Raw genomic sequence first — 19,860 nt, 5'->3', positions numbered from 1 at the left:
CTCAAGCTCCTGTCATCTCCTGCTCCGAGCTCTGGGCCACCTCTAGCAGCTGACCCCTCTGACCAGGTAGGAAGATGGCCCAAGCAGGCCCCACGGTAGCTTTGCACAGAGAGCAGTCTGGGGCTTGCGTGAGTTCAAGCGTCACCGCACTGTCTGAGAGTAGAGGGGTGTCAGGCTTGCTTCCTGTCTGTCTGCAGCAGTCCGGCTGGCCAGAGGATACCCTGGAGACCCATGGTGTGAGTAATGTCTTCCTAGGGATTTGCACTGTCACAAGAGCAACCCCTTACAAGGGACAGGGGGCAGGGCCTCTACTTGTGGGCCCCTGACCCACACACTGAGCGGGGGCTAGCACTCAGGTCCCAGTCACAGCTGTGCCACTGCTGTGTGCTGTGACCTCAGGAACCCCCCCCAGCCTCACTGAATCCATGTCCCAGGAGGATACAGACTCAACAGCCTGCTCTGTCTGGGAATCCTCACTGGAGCTCCCCCCCCTCCCCCGCCACCATCACACTGTAGAAAGACATTTGGTCTTAATCATTCTCGTGTTTTTCCGATGATGGGGGGTGCGGGGAGTGGTGTCCCAGGTGGCAGCTGGGACTGAGCTGTCAGCCTAGGCAGGAGGCAAACAACCCATGACTCAGGCAGGGCACGTCACAGCTGGTGGAAGGAGGGGTGCTTGCCACCCTGTGGCTGGGGGTTGCTCCGGACACAGGGAACTCCAGCTCCTGGCTCTCGGCCAAACCCAGTGCCTCCAGCCCTCACCTGCACCTTGGCCATGGCTTCAAGGGCCTCCCAGGCATTCTGTCCCACCTGCCCAGAGCAAACCAAAGACAGGGATGCAGAAACACCCAGCTGGAAGGTGAAGAGCCCCCCACCCTGCGCCCCCCCATAAGCCCTGAGGCACCTTCGAGCCCTTGGGGCTGAGTCCCATCACAAGTGACTGTAACTGCATTTCAAACCAGAAGGTTATACAAATTAGTTGTTTATTTTGCCTTTTAGTATGACAATTCCAAAATTTAACTTGAAGATAAGCACAGAAGCTGCTGTGACATAAAAGGAAAGAGTCACTTGGCAATGCCCCGCGTCCTCCACTGCTGGCATCCAGCCTCCTGCCTGCGAGGATGGCCCCAGGCATGCCCAGCTGCCCAGAACACAGGCAGAAAGGCAACACCGTGCAGAGTGAGGAGGAGGGATTTGTGCAGTAATACATTTAGTTTAAAAAAAAAAAAAAGGACTGGCTATTTGCCTAGAGTACTTCCTATATCAATATAATGTAGAAACCAGAATTGTTCCCAGCACTCAGCAGTCTTGGCTGCTGTCGGATAGCTGTCGGCATGACTGCAAGTAGCCCCGAGGCTACCTGGGGTAAGAAGTGGGCCCATGCATACATAAGGAGAAGTCAGTGATGGTCAAGGCTAGAGGTCAGAGATGGCACAGAGGTGCAGAGCGATTCCGGATGCTCAGGTTTACATAAATACGCACAAAGGAGTCGTGCACGCAGAAGAACTTGTTATATAAAATAGATGTACATAATCTAGAAAACCGTGATAAAAATAGCCTATAAAAATATAAACTGTAGTGAAAATATACAAAAGTATTAACAAATGTTCAACCCACACAAAACAACTCACCAACATGAAAGCTGGCAGTTCCCACCTGGTGTGATGAGCACGGCTCCCCTTGGCCATGGTGTGTGTGCCTGGGAAGCAGGCTGGAGGCTGCCCCACCCTAGGCTAGCACCTGTCAGAAGGGCCCTCCCCATGGGACCAGCAGGGGAGGCACTGGAGGGTACAGAGCAGCTCTTTCCTCAACAGCACAAGGAGAGGGGAAGCATTGGCTCAAAATAGTGGGACCAAACCCTACAATTCTGGAGGAAGGAATCAGCTCCATCCCGTCCCCAGTCTGGAATCGGGCCAAGCATTCCCTCTCCCTCCCTCTAGACACCTAGCGCTTTATTCCAGAGAGGAGAACCTCCTAGCAAGGGTTCCTGGTCCACTTCCTCCACGATCTCTCTCTCTGCTCTCCCACGCCCACTGCCTGACCACCGATACTAACAGCCTGGAAATACTAACACGCCACCACCGCTCAGGGCACGGCTGACACCGGCCGCACACAGCTGGTCCCTGGGCCCAATTCAGGTGCTTTTAAGATGAGTCTTTTCAAGGCAGAACAGACAAAACAAGCATATTCCTAAAGGCAGCATTTTAGCCCACAGGACACAGCAGTTCCAGGGGGAAATCAGCTTGGAAACTGAAGTCTCAAGGAAGCTGGAGCTGACCTGTGGGGCCCCAACCCCATTCCTACTGCACCTCCTGGGCTGCTGGCCGCTAGGCTGACAGCAGGTGTGGGAGGTGGGGGCCGGGAGGCGGTCTCCAGCAGCCCCAGTGGTCCTGCGGGGGTCTGTGCAGAGTGGCGAGGCCGCAGCCCAACTCACAAGGCAACTTCCTGAAAACGGCAGGCCTCAAACAGCTGCTCCCAAAGACCAAAACGATGATGAAGTATGTTCCTGACACCTGAAAACAGACGAAGGCTTTTGGCTACATACAGAGGCCAGCTCCCTGTACACAGTAAGAGATCAAATTAACCAGCTTGACCAAAGAAAAGTTGAGCTTAAGTCTAGTACGCTGAAATGCCACCCTAGCTATGATACTGCTAGAAGGTTGACAGGAAAAAAAAAAATGCTTATGAAAAAAGTGCTGCTTCAAACTACACTGCTTCAATAGTCTGTGTTTTGTATCAACTAAGGATTATTTCCAATTTTTTCCAGGTAGTGTAAAAAAATCCGTGTAAAATTTTCTTTCCTATTTGAGTAATACTGTCCAGGAAACATTGTCTCATATCTACACGTCAGGGATGGTCCACAGAGTGATTAAGCAAAAATAACCTTCCTTGCGCAAAGCCTCTTTCCAGGCCTTCAAAAAGGTAGTGCTCTAAGTCCCAGAATTACCTAGGCAGCCTCACATACTGGGAGCAATGGTGACCCCACAGGGGAGGCCAGCTGCTGAGAACAAGGATGCCCCCGAGTGGCAGTGGGGAGGGGACGCATCTGGGAGGGCTCGCCAAAGCTTTGACCTCAAGTGAAGGTTTCCCAGCCCAGGCCCTGGCAGCCGGCCTCCTGCCGTCCCAGCCAGACACCCTGGCTGTTCCCGAGGAAGCCACAGTTCCCAGCTGCCCAACAGCATTCACTCTGCAGCTGCACCGTTGCCCTGCAAAGCACCCCCGGAAAAGCTCCCTCCGTCCCCTCAACCCAGGGTGGGCCTGCTTTGTAGGATGACGATCCACAGTTTCCTTGGAATCCCATCCACACGGGTAGAACGAACCAAGGGTCAACTCTCAGGTGGAAAGAAGAGGTTCGCACAGAGCCTCGTGGAGCCATGCGGACAGTGAGCGTGTGGTGTCTGGAGAGCCAGCAGGTTGGGAGTTACTGTTTGAAAGGCTGTGCGTGGAAGGGCAAAAGCTATCCCAGAAATGGGGCACGGCCAGCACCCTGAAGCCACCAGCAGAAGGTCTGTGGGCTTTCTATAGGCCGTTTCTGAAAAGGATGTGCTTGCTTTCCTAAGGAAGTTCCTTTATTCACACCAACCTTATGCCACCCAAAGCTGTCAGACTCTGGCCCAGGAGTGTGTGAAGTGCAGTGGGCACCCTCCACAGCAACTGTTTAAAACACGGCCCACGACGGCCCACGACGTACAGGAGGTACCACAAGGGGAGATGGCCCACGTAAGGTTCTCTAAGCACAGAGTCACCAACAAAGCTGACAGATGCTGTAAATAGGCTCTTGAAAATTGCCAGCTATAAGCCTAGCGAGGCACTGATCAGGCGGAAAGCATGACGGGATACGAGTAGCCACGTGCCATGGCATGAAGACGGCTGTAAACAGATTAGACCCCCACCCCGAATGGAAATGAGAAAGTGCAGTGTGGCTTTGGACATCTGCCCAGCAGACTTCCAGAGACCACGGATGTTACATTCTGGCTTTGAAACGAGCAGAAACGTCTCTGCAGTTCACCCTTTTGGCACACTTTGGTTGTGAAGGCAGGAAGAGCGGCGTCGCGGGCTGGGAGTGGGTGGCACTCAGGTGTCCTCCTCCTCGTCGCTGACCAGCTCGCCCTTGTCAGGGCTGGTGTCCCGGTCACGCAGGAAGTCCTCCCGGATGGCCTCCAGCTCCGTCAGCTCCAGCCGGACCTTCTCCAAGTGGTAGGTGCGCCGGTTCCGGATCTGGCGCAGGGGGAATGGGTTCAGGTCCCCAAAGGAGATACCGATCAGCTTCCTGGCAGGACACAGCACAGAGACAGAGCATCAGGGGGGCTCAGGCGAGAGCTCACACACAGCACTCATTTCAGCCCAGCCTGGAGGCCTGGGGGTGTGGGGAGGCGGACCCCGGACACCACGTTGAGGGCCTGATGTAGATATGTCACTCGGAGGCCAGCGCTCACGCAGAGGCTGCAGGGGCAGCCCCCGAACGCCGGCCTGGATCCAGACGCCAGCTCCACCGTGACACGCTCCCCATGGGACGCAGAACAGGGAAAGTGACCCCCCTTTCCAGCCCCCAATTCCTCATCTGTACGTTCAGATAACAGCAGGGCTGCCTCCTGGGCATGGGGTTACTCAAGTTGCCACCCGTGAGCACAAGGACGGGGTCTGGCACTTGCTCAGCGATGGTGGGGGCCACGTGCCTCTGAGTCCTTGGAACCAGCATGAGGCCTGGCGCAGGGGCGCTCAGAAAGGCTCTGTCACTGGACAGACTGACGCGGCGTGAATGGATGCACGGATGCCCGAGCAAACCTGGGGATAACTGTCAGACTCAGTGGTGTGACAGGTGTCGTGTCAAGACGCAGTCTACAGAGGGACGTGCAGTTTGTGGGTTTCGTACTATCCCCAGGTCAAGGCACCCATCTACAGTGAATACTTTAAAATCACGGTACCTTGCCCCTAACCACTGGCCAGCGGTTTAATAAAAACAGGACTAGAAAGTGCCCAAGGCCTGGCTAAGGGCTTCCAGCGCTAATCACGGCAGCCACAGCCGTCTGGTGTTGTCACAGAAGCCGGTTCCTCGCACACTAAGCCCCCGCCTCCCTTCTGCCGGCCCCAGCAGCAGGGATCTAAGGCCTGGTGCTCTTGCAGACCCGGGAGAGGCTGTGATGAAACAGCAGTGTCACAGGACTTCCTCCCTGCCTGTCAGAAAACAAACCGTTCGCTCCTGCCGCTGCCCCACCACGTGGGGTGCTTTACTGTGACGCGTACATGCCCTTAGCATCCCTCCCTCTTACATAGATTTTCAAATTTTATTTATTTATTTTGTTTATTTGGCTGCACCGGGTCTTAGCGTGGCATGCGGGATCTAGTTCCCTGACCGGGGATCAAACCCGGGCCCCCTGCCCTGGGAACACGGAGTCTTAGCCACCGGACCACCAAGGAAGTCCCTCCCTCTTATATTTTTAAACACTCACACCTTAGACATGCTTCACTCCAAGCCAGAGGATGCTCCTGCAAGGAGGTAAAGGGTCAGAAAGGCTGGCTTTAAGAGCCGAGCTCCCCAGAGCATGTTCTAGAACTCGTGAGCAGGAAAGGCCTACTCAGTGTGGGTCTCTGTGAAACAAAATGCTGGCTGGGGACTGGGAACCAGGCCTGCATGACCAGCCCCTTTTCTCCAACAGCTGTTAGTCACAGGCTCCATACACCTGAAATCCAAGTGTCCAGGCCCTTCCCTGCTACAGAAAGCACGGCATTGGATTGATACTGTCCGCTGCCTCCGTCAGGCAGCCACCGTCGGCGCAGGCTGGGGCAGCATGGGGGACTGCACACCGCTCTGCCTCGGGCCTGGCAGGTGCGGTCGAGAGACGAGAAAGTGCCCCATGTCAGCTACGTTCAGAAGACAATGCCTGGCGCGTGCGAGGCCCCGGAAGGTCCTGATTCAGAGACGGGTCTAATCTTGCACCGCACCCCTGACCACATCTCACTCAGTCGCCTGCCTCCTCCTCGCAGAACCAATCAGGGCGCTGCAGGTCGACGCTCCTTGGAACTGCTAGTCTGGGGAGCTTATTAAAATACCGGGGCCCCAGTCCAGAGGTGGGGCCAGGGCATCTGCAGTCCTAACAACACCCACAGGTGATCCCGCCGCACAGGGAACTCTGGGTCCAGTGGACGCAGACTTCCTGCGGCAAACTGACAGGAAACTGCATGAAAGCCACTCACCAGGTGGCGCTGCAGGAGTGCGCAGGGCTGACCGTATCCCAGCCGGGCCCACCACCCCTTGCGTCTCTGCCACCCGGCAGCACTGACAACCCACACAAAACTGTTAGGGGCTGAGCAGGATGCCCTCCACACGCGTTAGCTGCTGGAGTGAAGTTCACTGAACGCCACTCCTGTCATCTTGACCCGATGTGAGATTAACAAACGCTCTCAAGGTTCACCCCAGGACTCAGCATCAATCTTTCACAGGCAAACATTATTCTTGGATATCCTATTATTGTTGATATAGCAATAAGCTTGAAAACATCTTAAAAATCTACTTCCCAAGTAAAAGATCCTAACAATAGTGGTGATATCCAAGGAAGCCAGGTGTGGCCTCAGCCGGCACCTTCTCCCAGCGTCCACCTCCCTGTTCCCTTGGCCTCACTCAAGAGAACCACAGGGGAACGGTCCTCCTTCCCCCCTCTCCGGCCCCACATGCTCTCCTGCCACGAGACTCCTGCAGCCCCGGAGCCCTCAGCCCCTCCTGGCTGACCAGAGGCCTGGACGCTGCCCAACCACCTCTCCCTACCTCAGCCAAGGAGAGAAGCCTTCCCTCCCCGTCAGGTGAGCATATCATGGGGGGAACTGGTGTTTGTCAAGTAGGTTGTCACCCATCAGTGGATCAAGGAATCATTTGAGTGAGTCATGACGAGCATTTTAAATATGCAATAAACAGTGTATTTAGAAAATATATCAGAGGGTACAGCACAGATCTTTGGCAAGCACTGGAAATATTTCAACAAATTCTTTTGTTTCAGTTACATACACTCCAGTATGTGTGTCCTAGGTTGTGAGATAAAATGTTCGTATTATGGGTGGCAGTCAACAGAGTTTGAAAAACATTAATAAGCTCCAAATGTTTCTCAGTCAAAGGACTCCTGTGGTTTTCAAGAGGCCACAAGTCTGCTGCAGGGATCCACTCCCGTGCAGTACGGGCAGCTCCCAGCACCTCGGCACAGCGAACGTTAGCGCTGCCTCCGTGGTTCGCAGGGACGTGCACCCTCACTTGCCCAATCAGCAGCAGGCCCACAGAACTCCCCTGGAGAACCCAGCCTTGGTCATCGGGGCCAGAGCCGCTGCCAACTGTAGTTCAGGGGACACACGGACAACGAGGGTGGCTCAGAACAGGCAAAAAGTGTGTGGCTGGGGAGCAAGGGGGTGAAGAGATTCCCGAACGCTCAGCTGCCCAGGCCAGAAAGCCAGGGGACTTGGAAGTTCAAATTCCTTCTCCACCCCCTTCAATCTGCCCCCTCTTTTCTGTCTCTGGGGGCACCTCGCTGCAGGCTACCACCTCTCTCGCCGGGACCCCCTGGGCTCCTGCTGTCAGTCCTGCTCCAACCTGACGTGCCCTTTTGGTGTCTAACCCTGCAGGAACTTCCCAACGCTCAGGATGAAGCACAAGGTCCTGGGCAGAGTCTACAAGGGCCTTGACAGCCCAGCTCTGCTCCCGCCCAGCCTCGATCCCTGCCGCGCCAGCCCCACCCTGGCCGAGCCACTGCGGCAGTTCCCCCAAACACGCCGTGCGCCCACAGCCCTACGAGCACACGGCTCCTGAGTCCCTCTGCCCGGGCTGCCCACTCCCCACCATCCCTGCCTGGCCCAGGTCACCCGGCCTTCCTCTGGCACTTGCCCCATCCCCGGGCTTCCTCCACCACAGCTCTGAGCAAACCAGGCCGTAACACTTCCTCACAGGTTCTTCAAGGACAGGGCGTGTTCCTCATCTACCATCCTCAATGCCTGGCAGAGGGCTTGCCGTGTGGTTCATACTCAGCAAGTGCTCACTAGACAAATAATGTGCTTTGGTTGCGGGGATTTATGTTTGCTGAATAAAGGATAAAAGCATCTTTCATCTTAGCTCCTCCCTAGTCTCTGGAGGCCGCTCCTTTCCCCCTTTTCCCTGGGAGGAAGCACCCTCTCTCACCACTGCACACCTGGGAAGGCTCTGGGTCTGAGACGGCCGGGCCAGTCCGTTCTCGAGGAAGCAGAGGTCAGGATCCCTGCCCTCCTGGACGTCTGGGGATTCCCCCAAGGACTCACCTAGCGTCAAGGATAGTGCGGGTGAAGTAACGGAGATACTTGAATATGGACATTGAATCTTGCAATTTCAGGATCTCCTCTTCCTTGTATTTAAAAAGTGCCAGGGCAAAGCGGAAGATAACCTGTGGAAAGGACAGGGAAATCTATGAGTAGAGAAGCACCGTGGCTCCAGGCACCGGCTCCAGGGATGGAAGGCCTCCCTGCACGGCCTGCCCTGGGGCAGGCACTTGACCTGAGGTGCCATTTCCACCAGTGCCTTTCTTAATAGAAAAAAGTTTTCAACTCTTTGGTGGTTTTCAGCAACACTTCAGCCCAAACCAAAAATTTCCTTAAGGAGTAGAATCTTTGTGGAATCCTTCCACATTTAGCTCACAATTTCTAGTCAATAAGCTATATAGAACTAGAAATAATTTTTAAATTAAATCAAAACCAGGGTCCTCTGACTCTGAAACTCTTAGAAAGCTCCACCTCCAGAGGCAGTTTTTATCTCACCTACTGAAACTAGGGTCTGAATTTCTGACTTCTGAATATGGTGAAAGAAAATAAATTTTTTTTTTCTACTGATTTGTTTCTGGGTCACTGTGTTGAGGCCAGAGGGAATGGACTCCTGGTGGTCCTGCAAGTTCAAGCAGCTTTGGAACAAATTGCTTCGCCCACATGTAAGGGCACGGGCTGGCTTGCACCAACCTGAACTTTTTCTTATTTAGAAAACAGTATTTACAGAGTTTAAATAGATTATCTTTCTCTTAACATCCCTACCTGTGGCCCAATAGGGAACACTGTTTAAGCCCTGGTTGAGACTTCTTTTCAATAATGACAGACTAGATTAAAAAGTTGATAATGTACTGTACTGGACAGAGTGTGAGGTAATATACACACTCAAACTTTGCCGGTGGGAGTAGAAATTGGTAAGGCCCTTCCGCAGGGCAATTTGGCATTCTCGATGAAAACTACAGGGTCCTTGGATTCTGGATTTACCCTGGACCTCGCACTTCCACTTCTAGGACTAAACCTATAGATGCACTGGCACCTATAGAAAGACAATTATAAAGAGTCATGGCAGCACAGTGTGAAGTGGCAAAAGGCTGCAAACAGTGCGAGTGTCCATCATCAGGGGACTGTTATGTAAATTTCTGGTTCATCTGTAGAAGGAGATACTATGCAGAGTTTAAAAAAAAAAAAAAAAGAGCCAGATCTATATGCCCTGATATGAAACTATCGCCAATAAATAATAAATTTAAAAAACATATTTTAGATATACATAAAATGCCTTGAAAAAAAGATACAGTACATTGAGAAGAACGGCTAGGAGACTGGGGATCTCTTTTCTACTGCACGCCCTTAGTTATATGATTTGAGTTTATCATGTGTTACTCACAAACTGATCTTTCTAAAACATAAAACAGATTGGGTGGGAGGCTTGTGGGCAGTAGGGCTCTGAAGTTGGCCCCCCGAGTCTGCCCCTGATCCTCTGTTTGCTCTGGGCCTCTACGTCCTCATCCATACAGTGGGGATAATACCGCCATCTGTTTGACAGAAGTTGAGGCTCAGACTGCAAACCATCAAAGCCCCCATGCCTGGCACAGGGTTTGGCAGAGACTCAATGTTTCTGATAAACGAGCAAATGACTGCAGTTTCCTGCGACCCCAGACCAACCTCCAGCAGCACCTGGTGCTGGGATCACTCTGCCCCTCGGCACCCTTCCTGCGTCCCAGCTAAGCCGGCCACTCTGCTGCCACTGCCGCCGCCCATGGAGTCATGCAGCAAGCAGACCCACCTTTGGTCCCTCGTAAAGGAAGGAGTCCCATATTTTAAAGAGGATGTCACTAACGACGCTGTCCACAAACACCACCAGAAACCAGTTGAACGTGATGAGGGTGTAGTCCACTTTGTACTGTTCAAAGTGGGCATGCAGTCGAGGCAGCTTCTCGCTCATGAGGTCTCTGAACACCCGCTGGTCCACCTGGAGAGGGAGCAAAGGGGAGAAGTGTACGGGGGCTGCCACTGCACTGAGCAGGCCATCCGGGGCCCCGGAGGGGCTGCAGGCCCATCACAACACACAGCAGCACAGCTGTTCCAAATGCGGGGCGGGCTCACCCCAAAGCGGACTGCTCTGCACCCACCCTGGGGTGAGCCCGAGAAGCAGCTGCCTTGCACACTGCAGGTGCTCACCAAGTGCCCCCTGACTGTCATCCTTTCCACAGGGTATGGGGGTGGGTTCTGTGGCCTGAAAGCCACTCCTGTACTCAAAATGCCCCATGAAAATGGGCTGCCGCAGAGCCGGTGGTGTAGCCGGTCTTGCTAATCCACGTGGAAATAGAGGGTGCTGCTGCAAAGGGCCATATAGCCGAGTCCGGGCCAAAGAGGAAGTGTGATATCACCACATCCATTCACCAAATATTTGCTGGGCTGCGTGGGGCAGTGAGGGAGCAAGGACTCCAGAGTCAGCTGCACCTGAGTCTGGCTCTCGGCTCTACCGCCTTCTAGCTGGGTGGCCTTGGGCAGATTATGTTCTAGACAGCTCTGTGCCTCATCTGGAAAAGCTAATGATCTCTCTCTCCCAGGGCTACTGTGAAGATTACATGAGGCTTAGGTAAACACATACAAAATAGGTGGCTGTTACCCCTCCATGCTCTGTGTCAGGCAGGGGCCAGGGCTGGGCAGAGAGTTGAATCAGGTTCAGCCCTGACCTCTAGGAGCTAAAAGACAAGTGGGGAAGCCAGATGTATGGACTGTTACGATAGCTGTGGCCACCAGGGCTTGGTAGAGATGTGTTTACAGAGCATTACAGAGCCCCGGACGGGTCCCAGCCAAGCCTGGAGGAGAACCGCCCTGCAGTGGGAGCACAAGATTCTAGGCAGAAGGGGTGAGAAGGACGCAGCTCAGCCCGGCAGAAGCACCAGGTCCCTGAGGGGCAGACCTCACCTACAGGCCAGGGGCTTTTCCAGCCTTTGTCTGTGACCCACAAGAAAATATACATCAGCCATCACCTGGTCTGTGTGCACAGAAGAGAAACAAACTCACAAACAATACTTAACCTCACAAAGTAGGACAGTTCTACTCTATTCAACTTAATTTGATGAAAAAAACAAAAAAAGCTAGTGTCAATCCCGATTACTCATGTTTGAAAAACGCAGCAGGCAATGAAGGAGAAGCGTTAAGAGGCTTTAAGCAGGAGAGTGATGTGGTTGGATTTGTACTTTAGATCCATCTCTCCACCTGAAACAGGGGGCCAAGCTGAAGGGGAAGCAAGGCCCCATGGAGGCCCCACCACACCCGGGGCAGAGGTGATGAACATCTGAACCAAGGATAGGTGGTGGGAGGAGAGGGGCGCCTGGATCAGAACTGTGTAGAGGTCAAGTCTGTATGAACCTACGGACCCCTCTGCTGTCAGAGGTCAGGAAGAGGGGTGCTCAGAATACACAGGCCTCCCACAGGGGCATGGAGAGGGCAGAGCGTGGTTCCCTGAGGCCGGATCACAGGAATGAGGGCTGGGCTCGGGGAGACTGGGACACGCTGGTGCCCGAGGGGCATCTGCAGCAGGATAACTGCAGCCCACCAGAGACCCGAGACTGAGGCTCCAGGGCCTGGGTGGAGTGACGTCACCTTAGGTGAGTGGTGAAACCGTGAGAAAGAGACCAGCAGAGGAAAGCAAGCCACAGATGCACAATGGGCCAAAGCCAGGCCGTCCAGGAACGAGAGCGCAGTGAGGAAGAGCCAGCTGCACGGGAAGTGTATCACCTCCTTAGCGTTCCCTGAATGGTACACTGTGAGGGGAGTGTGAACCGGTACAACCATTTAGGAGAGCAATCCGGCAACACCCAGGAAACAGGAAGCCTCACCCTACAGCAAGCTTACTCCTAGGAATGGATCCCAGAAAAACCTGCCAAACTTTCACCTGCGTATCAGTCAAGATAAGATAGAAGATGTGATAATTCTTGCGATTACTGGGATACTAAAATAACTAAAAACAATCTAGATAAATGTTAAAATGACATTTTAAAATGTCCTTTTTTTAGGACAATCCAAAACTCTGAAAATCTCAATTGTTTATCTTTTTGGGAAGGTCTGCTTTTTAAAAAAAATACAGAAGCCATTATAATCAAAAAATTTTTTTAAAAAAAGAATGTTACATAGGTTCAAGTAGGTATCATTGGTTGAAATTTAAAATTTTAAAAATAACTTAAAAAACTAAAAAACATTATTTTTTACAGAAATGATTCCAAAAAATTGTAAAGTCACCCTAGGGTGCACAGAGGATAAAATACAGGAATCATGGTTGGAAACATACATTTTTGTCCAGTTTGCTTTCTGACTAGAAGAGACAAAATTTTGAAGATCTAAATTTGCTGAAATGAAATATAATTAAGTTTTCTTGGAAGACTTAAAAAACAAAAGTATAAGAAGTTATAGGACTTCCCTGGTGGCGCAGTAATTAAGAATCCACCTGCCAATGCAGGGGACACGGGTTCGATCCTTGGTCCAGGAAGATCCCACATGCCGCGGAGCAACTAAGCCCGTGCACCACAACTACTGAGCCTGCGCTTTAGAGCCCGTGAGCCACAACTACTGAGCCCGCATACCTAGAGCCTGTGCTCTGCAACAAGAGAAGCCACTGCAATGAGAAGCCCGCGCACTGCAACGAAGAGTAGCCCCCACTCGCCGAAACTAGAGAAAGCCCTCGTGCAGCAACGAAGACCCAGTGCAGCCAAAAATAATAAATTTATTTTTTTTAGTTATAAAACCATCCCATAGTGTGCAAAAAGTATCAGCCTCTCACCTTCTCACCCACATCCACTTCCCACCTCTGTAAAATTCTGATGGGTGGACCAACAGCTGAAAGGCAAGTTGTAAAAGCATCCCACGCACGCACGTGCGGTAGCCACTCTGACAGGCCACTCCTGGACGTCTTCTTCGGTCAGCTTCCCTGCAGGCCCAGCTCCTCCCACTGGGCAAGGTCAGCATCACTCACTAGTGATGGGTCTTCTTTTCTGCTGCTGCTATTCCATCCCTCAACATTTAAACGACTACATATTTGCACACACTTCATGCTTAGCACTGGCCAGGGCTGGGGACAAGAGACAACAGGACAAGGTGCTACTTTTAAGGGGTTATAAACGGGCAAGGGACACAGACAGCTGACCACTGGACCAAGAGATGGCGATGTGATGCACTCTGCCCAGAGGGACTGGGCTGAAAGTGCCTGAGAGGAAGGGACCAGTCAGCTGGCCTTGAAATGGGAGAAGAACGAGGCACACACCTCTCCTCCCAGGTAGGTGGCAGATGGTGTCTTGTTCTCGAGGCTGCCGGGTGCTTGGCAGATGGCTGGCGTGGGGCAGGCTGCCAGGGACACTTGCTCGGGCCTCTGTTCAGCCCCTCTCAGCTCAAGAGGACGTGGAATGACTGTATTCATCTCTGTGTCCTCAGCGCCTAGCGAGGTCCTGGTGCACAATGTGCACTGAACTGACGGAGAAGCTGCTGAGCATCTGGGCTGCAGCGCAGCGTTAAGGGGCTCAGGCACTGGGCTCTGGCAGGAGGCAGCTGACAGCGATTCGCAAAGTACAGCGCTGGGGGCTGACTGCACACACAAAGCCATCCGCATTTTAAGAGTGGCCTTATGCAATGTCCGTCATAGGAGAATGGTTAAATACCTCAAGTCCATTCACCCAATGGAATATTACAGCCACCAAATACGATGGTTAAAAACTATATAACTGTATGAGAAAATGCTCATGCTGTCACGTGAACCAGCCAGGTTAATCAGTCTCTCAATTTGGATACCTAAATGTATTGGGAAAAAGTAAAAAGTAAATATATCAAAATGCTAACTGTGATTCTCAAGCTGGTAGGATAACAGGTGATTTTTCATTTTCTTAATATATATTTCTGTATTACCTAACTTCAGACAGCATCTATTACTTTTAAAGTCAGGGGGAGGGACTTCCCTGGTGGCGCAGTGGTTGAGAGTCCACCTGCCAATGCAGGGGACATGGGTTCGTGCCCCGGTCCGGGAAGATCCCACATGCCGCGGAGCAGCTAGGTCCGTGAGCCATGGCCGCTGAGCCTGTGCGTCCGGAGCCTGTGCTCCGCAACGGGAGAGGCCACAACAGTGAGAGGCCTGCGTACCGCAAAAAAAAAAAGAATCCACCTGCCAATGCAGGGGACACAGGGTGGATCCCTGGTTCGGGAAGATCCCACATGCCACGGAGTAACTAAGCCTGTGCGCCACAACTACTGAGCCTGCGCTGTAGAGCCCGCAAGCCACAACTACTGAAGCCCACACGCCACAACTACTGAGGCCCGTGCACCTAGAGCCTGTGCTCCACAACAAGAGAAGCCACTGCAACGCGAAGCCCTCGCACCACAACCAAGAGTAGCCCCCGCTCGTCACAAGTAGAGAACGCCCACACACAGCAACGAAGACCCAATGCAACCAAAAATTTTTTTAAAAAACCTTAAAGTCGGGGAAAATGTCTCTTTAGAGTTTACATTTATGTTGATGTGACAATGTGAGGCAAATTTTATCTTAAATTCACATACTTAAAATAGGTCTTCCCCTTCTGCCTGTAATAAAACTATTAATAATAATTTTATTGAGTTTTTACAGTGTTCTAATCATATTAAACTCTTCTAATGCATCATCTGATTTCAACCTCAGACACTCTATAAGAGGAGAATATGACACTCATCTTACAGACAGGGAAACTGAGGCACAGAGATGTTAAGTGATGTGGCCAAGCTCCACAGCTCCAGGACAGGGCCTGTCTTCCAACCCGGCCATGTAACCCCGAGCCCAAGCACACTGAGCACACCGAGCACTGATGTGCTCAACCACACCTCAGTGGAACTAAGAAAGATCAGTGCTTCATTTTTCTCATTCAGAAACACTGAGTCATCTGAAATTTTTTTTTTTTTTTTTTGCGGTACGCAGGCCTCTCACTGTCGTGGCCTCTCCCGTTGTGGAGCACAGGCTCCGGACACGCAGGCTCAGCGGCCGTGGCTCACGGGCCCAGCCGCTCCGTGGCACGTGGGATCCTCCCGGACCGGGGCACAAACCCGTGTCCCCTGCATTGGCAGGTGGACTCTCAACCACTGCGCCAAAAGGGAAGCCCCCACCTGAAATTTTGAAGCTACTAGCTTCCAGGTGTCCATGAACATATAAAACTTTCTTTACTGACCTCTTTATTCGCACCTGACTGTGCCAGCTGCCTCTTCCCGCTGCTGTTCATTTCCTACTAGTTTACCCACTATCTTAACAAAAACTAATCTCTAGTTTAATTAGCAAAGTGAAGCGATCACAGGGAGACCAGATGGGCTTCTCCGGGATCAGGTGACATCCATGTAGCTAGGACAGGAACCCAAAGGAAAGCCCGCTCTGTAGGAAGGGCAAAGCTCACCCTCCTGCCGTCCTCCCACAGCACTCCAAGAGGCAGTGGCGGGGCAGGGGGAGAGCCTGGGCCCAGAGCCACAGATGTCTGAGGCCAAACCCCAGCTTGGGCTCTCTGTGGTGGCACCTCAGGCAAGATGCTTAGTGGATTTGATCCTCAGTTTTCTCCCAAGTAAAATGGGGATAACCATACCTCCACTCACATGGCTTTGTGCAGCTGTGTGGCTGCTAGCAACGGGCTGGGGCTCCCTTTCCCTGGGCAAAGAGCTCACGTGAATTCAGACACTCACTTCTGGGTGCGAGAGACACTAAAATGAAAAACAGGGCTGCAGCCCTTAAGCTAGAAGACAAGCAAGCACGCAGGACGACCCAGGATGATAACCACCGTCACCGAGGCCTGGGCCAGAGCAGTGGGAACGGGAGCAGGCTCTGAAGTCAGCTTTGGGAAGGCGGGAAAGTATCACAGAGGAAGGGGCACGTGAGCTCAGGCTGAGCAGCAGCTTTCTAGGGAGGTAAGCGGGGCAATGCCATCTAGGTAGTGGAACTGTGTACAAAAGTACACAGAGAATGGCGTACCACCAGAGGACAAGGGCTCCATCACAGGGCATGCTGCGCTCCCAGCAGCCCAGCAAACGGGCAGGTCAGGGTGTGGAAGGAGGCTGGGCTCTGCCCGGAAGGCGGGGGGTGGGCGCGGGGGGTGGTGAGGATGTGGCTGAATCTGTGAGTGAGGCGGACAGAAGGGCTGGGTGAGTGAAGGCAGGAAGAGAGGAGATGAGGCAACTGCAGTGATGCAGGAGAGAGGATGGTGACCTAACAGTGAGGAGCGAATGAGAGAACGAATCTAAGAGCCGCCAGGCGGTGGCAGTGATCAGAAACAGCAACTCCAGGGACACAGAGAGAGAGGAAGGAGTGGTGCAGGCTGACTCAAGTTCCTGGCCTGGGGAACTAGCGGGTGAGGGGGCAGTACAGGTGGTAACAGAGGGCAGTAATGAGGATCCCTCCAGAGGCAGAAATGCAAATAGAAAGTAAAATTCAGGGCTCAACTAGGCAAACAGAAGCCACGCTAAACATTTATAACAGGGATTTACCCAGGGCAACAGTCACACTGGTGACGGAAAAGCTGAGAAACCAAACAGTTGATAGTGAGGCAGTCCAGAGGCCAGGGCAGGAAGCCACCCCCAGGCTGGAGCAGGGAGGTCCCCGCTGGCATGAAGAACCCGCCAGACAGGAGCTGGCACCACGGAGGAGACAGTCACCGGAAGAGGCAGTACCCAGGACGGAGAGGGAGAAAACTGCCTTCAGCTGCCGCGCCCTCCTCCGCTGGCCGACACAGGAGCTGGGAGACAGCCTGCGGGCCAGCTGTCAGGACAGGAGTAGAGCAGTGAGGGCACGGAGTGGCTGTGAGCAGGCAGGCCAAGCACTGGCACGAACCTGGAGAAGAGGATGCAACGAGCACAGACACAGGCACAGCTGCGGTCAAGAGAAAAAAAGGCTCTTGGGCAGGACTGGACCAAATGTCAGACACAGGAAGAGGGCTGCCAGTGGGGAAGCAGGGAAAGGCCATTACAGAAGTCAGTCACGGCAGCACCCCCAGCCCAGCAGAGGGAAGAGATGCCCTGGGCTGCAACGGCCAAGGGTCTGGTCCAGGGTCGGGACTGTCCCAAGTGGAGACAGAACCCCTGGACTCTCCCAGCCCACATCATCCTACCCGCCCCCTGGCTTCAGACTCCAGGCGTGGTGGGCATGAACTGTGCTTGTTTACATCTCCTGCTGTGGGCGGTACTGACAGCCCCAGCGCTGCCCCTCTGGATCCATCACCACATTTGTTTACAGAAGCCATGTCGCCCCCGCTGCTTCCAGCCAGTGAGTGAGCAGGGAGGGCACTAATGCAGCCCGTTCCCACTGAGATGCGTGCACCTTGAACAGGTGACGTTGGCTTGAGGACGCCACACGGGCCTGGCCGAAACTTTCTCAGAACCTCACAGTAGGCTGGGATTTTTCCCACCTACCCAAACCTCCTTCCTTCCCCTGGTCTGGGGGTTCACGGGGCCTTCCCAGTCCCTCCCCTAGATCCTTCACAGGTCTTTTTCCTCAGAATCTCTGGCACATCTGCTTCTGCCTTGGTCTCCACTTCTTGGAGAACCCAAGCTAACACACCAAGCTCCCCAGGCACCCCTGGATCGTGACTTAGCTGGCCAGGCAGGCCGAGCCCGGGGTAGACAGTGCTGAGCAGTGACCACAGAGCAGGTCTGCAGGCCTGGTCTGTTTCTCTCTGGATGTAACAATCACTCTGCTGGCTTCCAGGGCACTAAGTGAGCCTGACCTGGCACTTGCTCACAAGCAGCCCAGCCCAGTCTCCAGGGCAGGCCCAGCCTCGGTGTGCACCTTGTTCAGGGGTCCACACACATGGAGCCTACCCCACCAAGGCTTAATTCAGGCCACATTTCAGCTCTAATTCTACAGGTTTTTGACTTGAAGCACAATATTTTTAGAAGTACCTGGGATCCTAAAAGAGTCTTTGTGTAATAGTCTCGAGGCATGAAAACTTCCACTATGGTGACTAGACACCAGAAAGCGTCTTCTTGTTCCAAGTATAGGAGGGCCACTGCCACCAATCTACAAGCAAACGGAGAACAAGGTGAGCGCCAGCCTCCTAGCCCAGACCCGGGCAGCACAGCCCGTCTTCACAGAGGCCTCTGCAGTATGCTGCACTCTCTCACGGCCACAGCAACTTCTAGTTCTCCAAGAAAGAACACTAAACGAGTGTTCCTTGGCGAGGGTGGCATTTCCTAGTTTGAGAAGCAAAGCTACATCCACATTCCTTCATTTGGTTTTGTTTAAAGATGATGAAATTGTTTCCCAATGAGCAGCCAGCCTCATTTTTTAAAATGTTTTCACGATAAGATTTTTGCTAATGCAGCTAATTCTTCGAGTTTTTTGTTCAAGAAGTTCCAACTAATCCTTTTATGCACAAAAAATCCAGGGGTGAATATAAGGGGAAAAGAACACATGATGGTTTAAAAACAACCTTCTTGATACCAGTCTACTTGAAACGGGGCTTCAGACAAATGAATCACTGCGGTGGGGCTTTCTCAAAGAACTGCATCCACGGCACACACGTGGGGTGGGAAAGGGGACCGTATGTATCACCTGTTACGTCACTCACAATGGAAACTTGGGTCTGGCTAGTTACATGGTCACCACTGAGAGGTTACTCATCCAGTAACCCCAGGTTTGGCTCTGAGCGGGCATTCAGGGCAGAAGGCTGAAAAGGAAGAGGCAAGAGAAAAGTCCCCCTCTACATATCCAAGAAGCTCTGCTCGCGACATGAAGCTTCTGCGCATCACTTACGGAAAACCCCAGAGTCGCTTCTCAGAATCTGTTTTTGTTTTCTTCCTTGGATAAAATTATAATGAAATCTCAAAAGGTTAAAAAAAAAAAAGAACTGGGAAGGGGATGCCTTGAGTAGGCATGAATGGGATGGAGAGCAGAAAGGTTACAACAGGTAGAGATGGACAGGGAGAGAAAACCAGGACATGCACAGCACCTGCGGACGCCAGGAGAAACGGTAGAGAGACTGAAAAGAGCAGAGCCTTTGACGACATCACTTTTAGTTAACTGATGTTCCAGATGACAGGCCTGAATCACTGAGGAAAGGCTAGCATTCTTCTGCTGAAGTTCTGGGTTCACAGTTCTGTTCTCATGTACAAAATAATGTGGAGAAAAAAAGTCCAGTAAAACGGTTAAAATTTAGAGGTCCTAATGGTGATGGTACGGAGAAAGATTTAATTTTCTGGAAAGTCTCCTTATGTGTGGAACAGCTGATTCCATGACAATGTCAGACAAATGGGGTGTTACTGCACCCCTAACAGGCATGCTCGAGTCCTCGCCAAGATCCCTTGAGTTTCGGAGGTTTTTAGCTTCCAGGAATTTTTAGACTGAGTATACAATGTGAACTGTGCATTTAAGCAAAACAAGGCTGCTTTGTTAGGCAACAACTTATTTACAGGCTTTTTTTTTTTTAAATGGGGACCATCGAGGAGCAGCCACAGTCCCTTTTACTTTCAGGGCCCAGAGAGGGCACCCTGTCCATGACTTCTTGGAAACCATTGGTTTCAGGTCTTAACCAACTAACATTCCAGTTTGAAAGCTTTTCTTCCTGCAATACTCTCATTTCAGATGCAAATAGATAGCCCTTATCT

General features: G+C 52.5%; 1 protein-coding gene across 6 annotated transcripts in view; it reads right to left on the bottom strand.

Annotated features, from left to right (window-relative positions):
- Nucleotides 1–966: 966 nt before the first annotated feature.
- TBC1D2B (TBC1 domain family member 2B) overlaps nt 967–19,860 on the bottom strand; it is an 87,497-nt gene continuing 68,603 nt past the window's right edge. For 3 of the 6 annotated variants that reach the window (XM_019950509.3, XM_019950527.3, XM_033852053.2), the window contains exons 10-13: nt 18,157–18,274; nt 10,049–10,234; nt 8,272–8,393; nt 1,218–4,270 (exon numbers count right to left, since the gene is read on the bottom strand). In XM_019950509.3, the coding sequence (XP_019806068.1) occupies nt 4,075–4,270; nt 8,272–8,393; nt 10,049–10,234; nt 18,157–18,274 (622 nt within the window). In that variant the 3' untranslated portion in view covers nt 1,218–4,074. The other 3 variants (XM_073801316.1, XM_019950518.3, XM_019950534.3) reach the window with 3 other exon arrangements.

The sequence above is a fragment of the Tursiops truncatus genome, chromosome 2 (assembly GCF_011762595.2).
Source record: "Tursiops truncatus isolate mTurTru1 chromosome 2, mTurTru1.mat.Y, whole genome shotgun sequence".
NCBI lineage: Eukaryota > Metazoa > Chordata > Mammalia > Artiodactyla > Delphinidae > Tursiops > Tursiops truncatus.
Note: the sequence above shows the minus strand (reverse complement) of the source record. Positions and strands in the feature narration are given on the sequence as shown.